At 31.6% G+C, this 11,149-nt stretch overlaps 1 protein-coding gene across 1 annotated transcript; it reads left to right on the top strand.

Annotated features, from left to right (window-relative positions):
• Positions 1-272: 272 nt before the first annotated feature.
• Pbl (epithelial cell transforming 2 pebble) lies at positions 273-10,741 on the top strand. The gene is made up of 17 exons (XM_076378299.1): positions 273-397; positions 1,534-1,744; positions 1,808-1,943; positions 2,018-2,227; positions 2,376-2,522; positions 2,621-3,862; positions 4,300-4,434; positions 4,492-4,738; positions 5,047-5,174; positions 5,243-5,639; positions 5,716-6,156; positions 6,278-6,432; positions 6,503-6,588; positions 7,138-7,230; positions 7,961-8,135; positions 9,407-9,525; positions 10,610-10,741. The coding sequence occupies exons 1-17, from the start codon at positions 331-333 to the stop codon at positions 10,650-10,652; spliced, it is 4,032 nt and encodes a 1,343-aa protein (XP_076234414.1). The 5' UTR covers positions 273-330; the 3' UTR covers positions 10,653-10,741.
• Positions 10,742-11,149: the final 408 nt, after the last annotated feature.

The following is an 11,149-nucleotide window of genomic DNA, read 5'->3' as shown; positions in this document are numbered from 1 at the left end:
AATTTTCCCCCGCCTATAGTCGAACACCTTGTATATAGTATAGCGTATACATATATATATATGTATTATAATATACAGTGTACATATATTGAGGAATTTCGTATACGTAGGAATCGTGAAAAAGAGTTCACGTGGGGGACCTGTTCAAGATTCAAACTCAGGTTTCGTCTGCCCGATCATAGGGCGCCAGACGCTGCACCATCGAGCCTCACAGTTCTCCCTTATTTTTCCGAGCCTTTTCTCTGGCTGGATTCGCCCATAGGAGGCGCTCCCAATAATCAGTACGAAGAAGAGCGTACGAGTGAAACGATGTTGTAACTAACGGCCAAAATGGAAGAGCAAAGCGTTCACAGCAGTATCAGTGATATAAATAGTGAAGAGGCGGTTAGAAGTGAACGTAAGTCCGTCTATGCGATCGTTTTTAATATTGTGCTTAATGTTTGGTGTACATCATCCGATCGGTGCGTACGTGTTGGACACTGACACGAACTAACCCTACCGAAATTTTTACCAAAACTCACGCGACAATGCTCGTGTCTTATATCTGTCACTCATTCTGATCCATAGATAAACGAAGATACAGCAGCCGTTATTTTCACGATATATTTCCCGTGTTATGTTTTGAACTTTACGCGGGAGGAATGTCAACGGTTTCTTATAAATTCGGCCTTGACTTATTCTCCAAAATTACGTCAGAAATGAACGATTTGTCACTTCCAAATACCTTTGGAGTCTTCTCTGCGTTCTGTTACACTTTGAGTGTTCATAATATCGGCATTTATTTTTATATCGTTTAAAGGTTAATTACATGGACGGAATAAATTAATGTCACATGAAAAAGATGCTGTGTAATTTTTCGGAATATTTCGTATTTTACATTAATGCTTCATTATTATTTGTCACGATTGTACAATTATAAGAACTTTTTTACAATGTTGTTTTAAGATTGTTGTTATTGATGAATTAGCAGATATATGTAAATATGTCAGTTTAAGTCCCTGGTTTGTTTTGGTTTAGTCATTTATGGCTCAATTAGAGTGAGGGGGTAAAGGAATCAGGAGGGTTGCTTGGTATCTATTATATTTAGTGAGATTAGCCTTGTAACAATAGGTGTTTACTGCAGCCTTTGTCTGTGAATATAAAAGGGCAGCCTGAACTGTCACTTTTGTAGATTTATGATATTCATGAATCACTTTCCCAAAATTGAATCATACCTTTCTATTATGACCATTATTTAGGTCTTGTTGCATTTTTGTAAAATTTACCTAATTTTTTTATCATCAAAGAATATTCATAATTCTTATAATTTTAAGAATTAAAATAATTTAAATCTTATAAGAATAAGTAGAGATTGCTTTTAAATTTAAATAAAAATTTTTTGTAAATATTTATTTTATATTTATTTTTATATTTTTTTAATTTTTGTCAGTTTTGTTATTAAAAGTTGTTACAACAAAATTATTTTATTTAGAATGAGTGTAGTATCACATTAATGACATGTTAGAAATACATATTTCATTGTTTTAATTTTAGCTATAATTATACCACGCAAGAAGAGGATATGCTTAATTGGTGCAGCTGGGGATGATCCTGCACTTGGTGCTGCTGCTCAGCAGTTTAGTGTACCTGTTCTTAAATCTGAAACTGGTGTAGAATATGTAGAAGATACAGCATACTGTACTTACTTTGTATTGAAACAATTTGAGGGACCTCAGTATGATGTTCTTCATAAAAGTGCTCACAGGTTTGTTATAATTGAATACTGATCAAAAGAATTTTATTTATTTTTTTATGTAACAAATTATAGAATATTGGGGCCAACAGCACTTCTGCAATTGGCAGAAAGAAAGGACTTGCTACCTAGTATTAATAGACCAATGTACACACAAGCTATGGTAGGCACAGTAGTAGTATTTACTGGATTCAGAAAAAAGGATGAATTGGTTAGTATGTAATTATTAATTTATGTATAACACATTGTAAAATAGATTATATATCACTGTTTTTATCTTTATAGACTAAACTGATCAACATGATTCATAACATGGGTGGAAGTATTAGAAAAGAAATGGGTGCAAAGGTGACGCATCTCATTGCTAATTGTTGCGGTGGAGATAAGTATAGATATGCTGTCACATTTCGGGTTCCTATTATGTCAATGGACTGGGTGACAGCTTTATGGGATGCCAAAGACGATATTTCCAGTTATGGGAATAATGAAGAACTGGTAGTAGTTTCATTGATAATATTAATTATTTAATGATTTTCTTTTTTTCTTATCTTTATTTGTTACTTGTGCTATGATACAGATTTAAACAATAGAAATGTATCAAACAGCATCTAACAAATATGTAAAAAATGTATTATTTATACAGATCACAAGGTATAAACTAAAACCATTTTTTGGTGCAAAAGTATGTTTCTTTGGTTTTCCTGAAGAAGAAAAACGTCACATGTGTGAGGTTTTACAACAACAAGGTGGAGAATCTACAGAAATTGATGATCCAAATTGCACGCATGTGGTAAGTTCATAATAATTACATTCCACATATAACACTCATTTTTTTTTATACATAATATTAAAAACATTTAATATACAAAAGGACACTGAATTCTTTAGGTAACAGATATAGGAAGTCGTCAGTATAAGAAATCAAACAGCACATTTGATATGCTACCATATTGTAAAGGTCCTAGATATATGCCATACCATTCCATGAAAACTGAACCATTTTCCTTTACATTTTATAATCCATATACTAATACCATACCTAATACCAAGAAAAACTTTTCAATGGTCTCTAATTTTAATCACACAAACTTTAGTAAAACACTGAATACTAAACATTTCTCATGTTACCTTTGCTCTTCTTTGCCACACAACTTTATATATAAAGAAAATAGACTTAATTATTCTATACCAAATGATATTAGTCAAGATTCAGCAATTTGTATGGATGATAATTTATATGATTATCCGAATGTATTGAATGAATCTTACATGTCAGAATTATCCATAGCGCGAACTGATTCGGGAATTGATATGTCTACTACAAAGTATCCTCCTCATAATATGTTACAGACAAATGGCTTAACTATATCACAGCAAACTAAATTTCCCATTACATCTACGTTGGATATGTACTCAATGTTCTCATCATCATTACCCTGTAATGTTAAAAAATTAGAAAATAATGTATCAGATATCCTTTCAAATGAAAATATTGATGATGGAAATATTTTTACACAATTAGGATTATATAATCTTAAATCTTCTACGCTGTGTAAGAAGAAAATACCTCATTTTTTGAAATCTTGTAAAAGCGCGCAATGTCTGCAAAATTCTTCCATTTTTAATAAGAAAATTGCAACACCTAAACGATATATTAAATGGCGTAAAGCTAAGTCTTGCATTGCAATCCATAAAATCATATCTCCAGATAAATTTAAATTTAAGAAAATGCATTCTCATCCCAATCTATTAAAGCAATACGATTCAGAACTCAATCATGCTCTTCTTTCCGACTCGCCAACATCGACCGCAAAAAATAAGAGTTCTTTGAATAAAGGCAAACTAACTTCATCTATTTTTTCAAAGCTTAGTCATTTAAATTTTTCTCCGATGTTCAAAGAATATGTGCTTGTTAAACCACGCAATGAAACTGTAGAAAATCAGCAAAAACAAAGATACACTCCTTTACCTAGCCCTTTCCTTGCACCTGCTAAGGTAGCAAAATTATCAAATTGTGAACATAGCTCAAGAAATATTTTCGCATCATGTGGGAATCTTTCTCTCAAAATTAATGCTGCAAAAGATGATCATGTCAAAATGGAGAAACTGGAGGACAAGCCATTATCCTTGGTACCTCTATTTCTTTAATGGGTTCTTATAGGTTGTGGAAATATAAATGAATAGTTTATATAACTAACTATTAAAATATAGAAAGAAAGTAGACTTTTCATGTATGTTAAAAATAAAAATGGGAATGTTAAGGTCCTAAATACAAAATGTGGGGAAAAACAAGTTCTTTACGAACATGTATGTTGCATACAAGTCGATATACTTCAGAAACTTAAATACAATTAACTGTGACGTCCTTATATTGTTTGTAACATATTAAATGTTTCAATTTGTAGTAGTTAATATTTATTTTTATTTGTTTGTAGTATATTATATCATTATAGTTTTTTTATTGCAATATTATTAGGAAAACTAACACAGTTATGTTTGTCCATCACGTTCTGTTAAATATTACTATCATATCTATTTGAATTAGCTTATAAAGTATTTTTCTTCAGGTCGTAGATGAATCAAATGTAAGTGCATTACCAGGTTTAGCTTCTGTGAGAGCTCATATCGTAAAGGCTGAGTGGTTCTGGACATCTGTGCAAAATGAGGGTGCAGCTGACGAGAAGGAGTATTTATTTGAAGATGTAAGTTCATTCAAATTGATGTATAAATTTTTCGTAATTACTTTCTTTCATTTTCAGTATTTAGAATCTGTATTATCGCCAACTGTGTCAGCTAGACGTGACAGTCAAGCTGCTACACCGAGTACGGCATCCACGAGACGAAAACGGAAACGTTTAGCAGAAACTTTATCTAGTTTGGTACAAAATGGTGCAGATTCGCCAGCTCTACATAAGAGACGTTCTAGCATCAGCGATGCCGGACTTTTGAGTGTTAGTGGAAGTTTCCTTGACTGTACAACAAGTCCAGATAAGCCATTACTTGATGGTTAGTTATTTGATTTTAAGACCTAAGCAGCTTCTTATGTTTTTTTTTGTAAAAGTATATTATTTATTAATGTACTGGTTCCTTGTTAACAATCCTGTTACTTACATCTTCCCTTCCTTTGTGGTTCATTTAGTTAATTCTGGAATATGGTATATCTTACAAATTCTCCTTTTTTTAAAATATTTTTTGCACTAACAACACGCATAATCCAAATTTTGCAAATTAATATTGTTAACCATTAATAAGTAGTGATATGAACCATACGAAGGGGAAGATAATATTAAATTTGAATTATCAATAACTATTAGATATTCCAGAAGTGGAAGCTGTTAATACGGATAACGCCAGAAAAAATTTGTCACCACGTCATCAAGTTTTCTTAGAATTAGTACAAACTGAGTCCAATTATGTTGGTATTCTCAGTACAATTATGACGGTAAGAAACATGAATGTCTTATATAACAAACAATTAATACACTTTTATTTAATTATATCATCTTTTAGATGTTCAAATCGCCATTGGAGGATGACATAGACACAACTGGGGAATTATTGAATGGTACAGAAGTTAAAATTATATTTGGCAACTTTCCACCCATTTATGAAGTTCATAAAAAAATGCTAGAAGAGTTAAAATATAGTGCTACTCACTGGATGGAGGATATTAGCATAGGTAATATATTTCTGAAGTTCGCACCTGACCTAGTCAAGGCGTATCCACCATATGTCAACTTCTTCGAAAATACAAAGGAGATGCTCGATCAATGTGATCAAAATAAACCGCGATTCCACGCTTTTCTGAAGGTTTGTCAGACGAAACCTGAATGTGGTCGACAAAGCTTAAAGGAGTTACTGATTAAACCAGTACAAAGGTTACCCAGTATTAGTTTATTATTAAATGGTAAGTGCAACTGTAATTATTTGGTAGCAATAATACATTATAACAATGTGAAATTTATCTTATGACATATTTGTAGATATTCTTAAACATACAAGTAAAAATAACCCCGATCATAGCGCATTAGAGTTGTCAATTAGCAGTATTAAGGAAGTCATGACGTATATAAATGAAGATAAACGAAAAACTGAGGGTCAGTTAGTTATGTTTGACATTTTTAATGAAATTGACAACTGTCCACCGCATTTAGTTTCTTCACATCGATCGTTTATTGGTAAATGTGACGTGATGGAACTCAGTGAGGGTTTAAGCGGGCGTGGTGATCATTTAGTTTTGTTCCTGTTCACCGATACCCTCGAGATATGTAAAAAGAGATCGAAAGCGTTCAACTCATTAAAAAGCCCGAACACAGCAAATGGATTGCACGCAACTAAGTTAAGTCAGGGAAAGCCATATAAACATATTAAGATGTTATCGCTCAGTACGATAAAGAAAGTAGTGGACATACGAGAAACTGATGGTAAATAGAAATATGTTACATAAGTTTTCGTAAAATTTCTATAACATTCATATTTGGATGCGACAGAGGACTTCATAAAAATTATATTTAATTTCGTGCTATTTAATTTATGTTTTTTCAGAATGTCATAAAGTATTTGCTTTAATGGTGAGAAGTAATGAAGAATTAAAAGAGAAATTATTTTCATTTACTATTACTGATGAAGAAGTAAATAAAACGAATTATTTACGAACATTGTGCAGACAAATGGCCAATACAGTGTGTAAAGCTGATGCGGTAAGTTTTATTATTTATTTTATGTTACAATTTTAAAATACTTTATTTTATTTGTAATTTTCTTTTTCAGGATACATTTCTAATAAGTCTCGATTCGCATCAACTTGAAATTGACACAAGTGATGTAGCATTAGGAACATTAAGTAAAGCATTTAAGTAAGTATATCTCAATTTGAGTTTGTTGTACAGTTCTTATAGCATAAATGATTATATTTCTCTTTTGACTGTAGGTTCACTCACGAATTGTGTTTAATTAAAATTTAAAAAACTGCGATTTGAAAGAAAAATGGTTTTTTATTGTTTTATGCATCTTTTTCAAAATGTTAAATTGTTTTTTTATACTTACAGTTTAATGGAGAAATATTTTATAAGTAAACAATTTTTGTATAATTTATATAGGAATATTAATAGAGTTAAGGATATATTCTTAGCGTAGCTTAGAACACACTTTGCTGCATTACTGCTCTAAATTCTCCTAAATTGTAGGCTACCTAGTTATGTTCGTACTTAGAATTTATTACTTTTTTATTACATATGACATAGTATATTATTCCACCAAAATTGATACATATATATTTAATTGAATATGAATTTGTATAAACATGCACATTTGTGAAGGGAAAAATGATTAGGTGTTCTAAACCGTTTTTTTCCTGTATTGCATGTTAACAAAAAATAATGGGGCGACGACTCGTTTGGTTGCAGGAGCCTATTTCATAATTTTTACCTGGAGTATATGGACCCGTATGTGTTCCTACTCAATAGCATGTGTGAAACCACGTTACATGTCCCACTACCGTCAGTTTTCGCACCAGGCTGATTATCTTTTTTTACTTGCTTTGGTCCTTTTTTCCTCGCTTATTTGAGTCAATTAATTTTATTTTTACGAAGTCACACAATTACAAATTGAATTGCTTCGTGAATATAATTTGACCAGTTCAAGCGTAATATTAATAATATCAGCCTGTTTCAAACTATTAACAGTAGTTGATTAAAAAGTTTAATACATATTTAATTAGAATTTTAGCACTTACAATTTCTTGTATCTATAAACACAACCTGCAGTCTCACTTCAAAATTCGTGCAATTAATTACAGTTATACGAGCTTTTATTTTATATTTATTTAAACTATTTTTCATATTTAGGATTAAGCTCTATTTACACATTTATATAATTTCTATATGAAGTAGCAGTTGTGATTTATCATTCTTTCTCATAGTCCAGCATGAAAACTAATTATTAAACTACAATTGCATGTATGTTGATATTAATTACAGTGTGATATTTACTTGAACTGGTTTATTAAGGTTTGGGGATTTTTTTACCTTTTTTATTAGCTTATTCCCTTCCTTTGCTAGAAACTTGTTTTCCCTCTGTTAAATATTTTAGCTTTCTTATGATGATATACATTATTTTGAACGATTGAATAAATTTGAGCCTTTAGAGGGAAATAAAGTTTCAATATTGCTTTAGTCTTCTTTGAAAAGATTAAATATAAGTAAATTTCCAACAAAAATTTTTCTTCAGGTTTGCGTCTCGTACAAGGATGAAAGTCGGCAGAGCGTTTAGCTTTAACAAAACTCCGAGCAAATTAAAAAGGGCAATGTCAACAATGATGTCGCCATTCGGATCGACCAATAGCCTTACACCAGCAAGTCAACAGCTTGCACAGATGCGGCTTGCTAGTTGCAACAATATTAACGTTAGTTGACAATTTATTATCGCTTGCATTTCTTTTTGCTGTGTCTTTATGCTTTCTTTACAAATTTCTCCTTGCTTACTTTCATTTCACGACAGGAGATTGTTCACTTTTTTCATAATGATTAAACTCAATCTTGACTTTTTTCTCTTTCTAAAATATTTGTTCGATTTGAAATCACAGCTTCATTGCATCGAATAAATAAGCAATTCGGATCTTGCTTTGGTAGAATACATTTAAATGCATGGCCGAAGAATCGCTTGCACTTGTCATCAATACTATTTCTTTTTATATATATTCTGTCAACACTAAACTTGTATAAATATTTGATATTGTACTCTTGCATTTTTTCTGAACATTTAAACCAATTAACATACTTTCTTATCTTTTTTATCTTGAAAGTACTTTTAAAGACTAATTTATTGTACATACATTATTATATATTATTCTCTTATGTTCACTTTAATACATTGCTTAATCTTCTACTTTATGAGTTATATTAATTCATCCATAGTGTGTACATCTTTCCGTGATAAAAAATTAATTATAAACTTTATGTTTGTGCTGATACAATATTAGCGGATAAATTTCTATTTTATACCACGTAAGTATGTTATAGAGCGCTATCTAATCAAATGTTTAGTGAATTATCATTGAAGAATTCATTAGCACTTTAAAAGAATTTGAAGTAATAGTGAAACCTTTTTGATATCTTCTCTCGTGAAAGGGAGTAGAGAGGAGGGCTAATAGAGACCTACTTTTCAACAGATAATATTCATTTTAGGAATGTGACGTCACGCAGTGTTTCGACTGGATCAAAATACTTCGCGTCACGATATAGGGAAAAGATCTAGATTTATCTCTGAAAACTTATAGTTTTACAAAGTTAACTTTGCTCTTATAAAGGCATCTGTGTCAACAGATTTTTTTTCATTTTTTTGTTATAGTTTATATTGAAAAGCTCTAAATAGGCTGGATCCACTTTTGTTGTTTTCTTATTTTCTTCTTTTTTTTTTTGTAAAATATATTTGCAGTTGAAAAATCTATGTGTACAAGCATTTTTTTCTTTACAATACCTATGAAATTGCAAAACATACCAATCATTTTTTTTTCTTTCATTCATTACACTTCATAAATTAGACGTAACTTGTGTGTTTAGAGTTTTCTTGTTTGATACGTGTGTTCTCACATCTTTTGTTTCCAATTGCATCAGGTATTTTCTTTCAGAGTTATGCATATATGAATAGCGTAAATGGATATTCGTGTCTTTCCAGGAGCTGGGTAATGGTGGTTCAGGCTCTCCATCTAGAGATGATGTTCTAGTAGCACCCATGTCGGTTCAGCCGACACGAAAGGCCAAATGCAGTTCCCTCAGTATGGCTTCGTTGAGAAGGTTGTAATGAATATGTCAGAAACAACGCAATTTTTCTTTTTGCTACTGTTGCATAACCACATTTGGTCAACTAGCCCATTGTTAATGTGCCTTACAATTCTTTCATTTTCCACTGTGTTTATTTTTCTGTCGAAAGATAATATTATTAAACAAATGTATGATCCATAAACGTAATATTCTTCACATAATGGTGTACTATACATCAATATGTGAATGCGAGGAGTCGCTTAATTTGGAACTACTATAAAGACTGGATTAAAATTTCTAGTTATATGTACATTTAGAACAGTGTAAAGTTATCGATACTAAATAGACTGTAAATGTTGTAGTTTAGTGTTTCGTCTAAAGAGATTTGTATGAAGAATTATGATGAATGATTTGTTGTAACTTACGTTATGGATAAAAATACTCATACTGGTCGCGGAGAGGGCTTATCATAACACATTGTAAAAGTTGCGTATTCTGCAAACAGTGTCATGTTCACAGTTATTTACTTTTCATCATAGATTTAATGTCTTTCGTTGGTATCGATGTTTGTACATACATACGTTCATATGAAAAAGAACTTACCTATCATCGTTCCTTACAGTTTGTGTCGTACCAAAAGTTCGAAATCATTTTCTTTCGTAAGCTGGAGTCAATTCACAATTGTTCAACCTGATACTGTCTAAGAAAATGATAGAAATTATACTAATAATAGTGCCTGTCTAGTGCCTAAAGCATTAATTAGGAGATTTATATAACTATTAGTTTAATCTCTAGCTTAACTAATGCATATTTATTTAACTATGTGTAGGATTTTTATCCTTTGCGTCTTTATACATGGGGAATTTGTAGGACAAACCCTTGCTTACATTTTCTGATTTAACATAGCAAGACGCTTGTGCCCATTGTTAACTGTCAACATTTTCTTTTTACAAATCTTCGCCAATTCAGTTCACAATATTCAGAAAAATGAGTAAACTTGATCAGACAGAAAACAACATGTAACATAAAATTAACAGAAGTGTTTGTGCTGTGGTGAAGTTGTTTTCGTTCTACATGTTTCCATAGTCTTTTTGACTTTGCTTTATTTATCCTCCAGAAATTGTTCAGAGGAAGTTATGCAGGACAAATCCGATCTTTGAAGTGCAGGGCACGAATAACGCGCGTCTGTATCATACCTTTTTCTTTGGCATCAACGAAAGGTCTATACAAGAAAGTGTAGATGTTTGAGACAGTTGATGTGGAGATGTTTACAATATGATTAAAGTGGTGATCTTGTATACCCACGGGAAACTGTAAAACGTTTGTGTAAACAGGAGACGTGAGGAAAAAAGGACGTCTGCACACGTCGCTAAATGAACTAAAATTTTTTACTTGCCATGTGCCAATGGAACCACATGTATTTTATGAAAGAAACTGTACATTGCCAGTTATTCTTTAGGAAACTACAGCTTGTAATGAACATATTGACGTTGCTTCGGTATGTGATACCGTCTCAATTGTTAATTTTGTCTCAGGGAGACAGATGAAATTGGATTTACAATTGAAGAAGAGACATTACATTTCCAGTGCTATAAGAGAAATTTTACTATGATACACTTTTTATAGGAAACGAAAGTCTGAACTGTTAACTTTGTGC

The sequence above is a fragment of the Calliopsis andreniformis genome, chromosome 5 (assembly GCF_051401765.1).
Source record: "Calliopsis andreniformis isolate RMS-2024a chromosome 5, iyCalAndr_principal, whole genome shotgun sequence".
In the NCBI taxonomy this organism is placed as follows: Eukaryota; Metazoa; Arthropoda; class Insecta; order Hymenoptera; family Andrenidae; genus Calliopsis; species Calliopsis andreniformis.
Note: the sequence above shows the minus strand (reverse complement) of the source record. Positions and strands in the feature narration are given on the sequence as shown.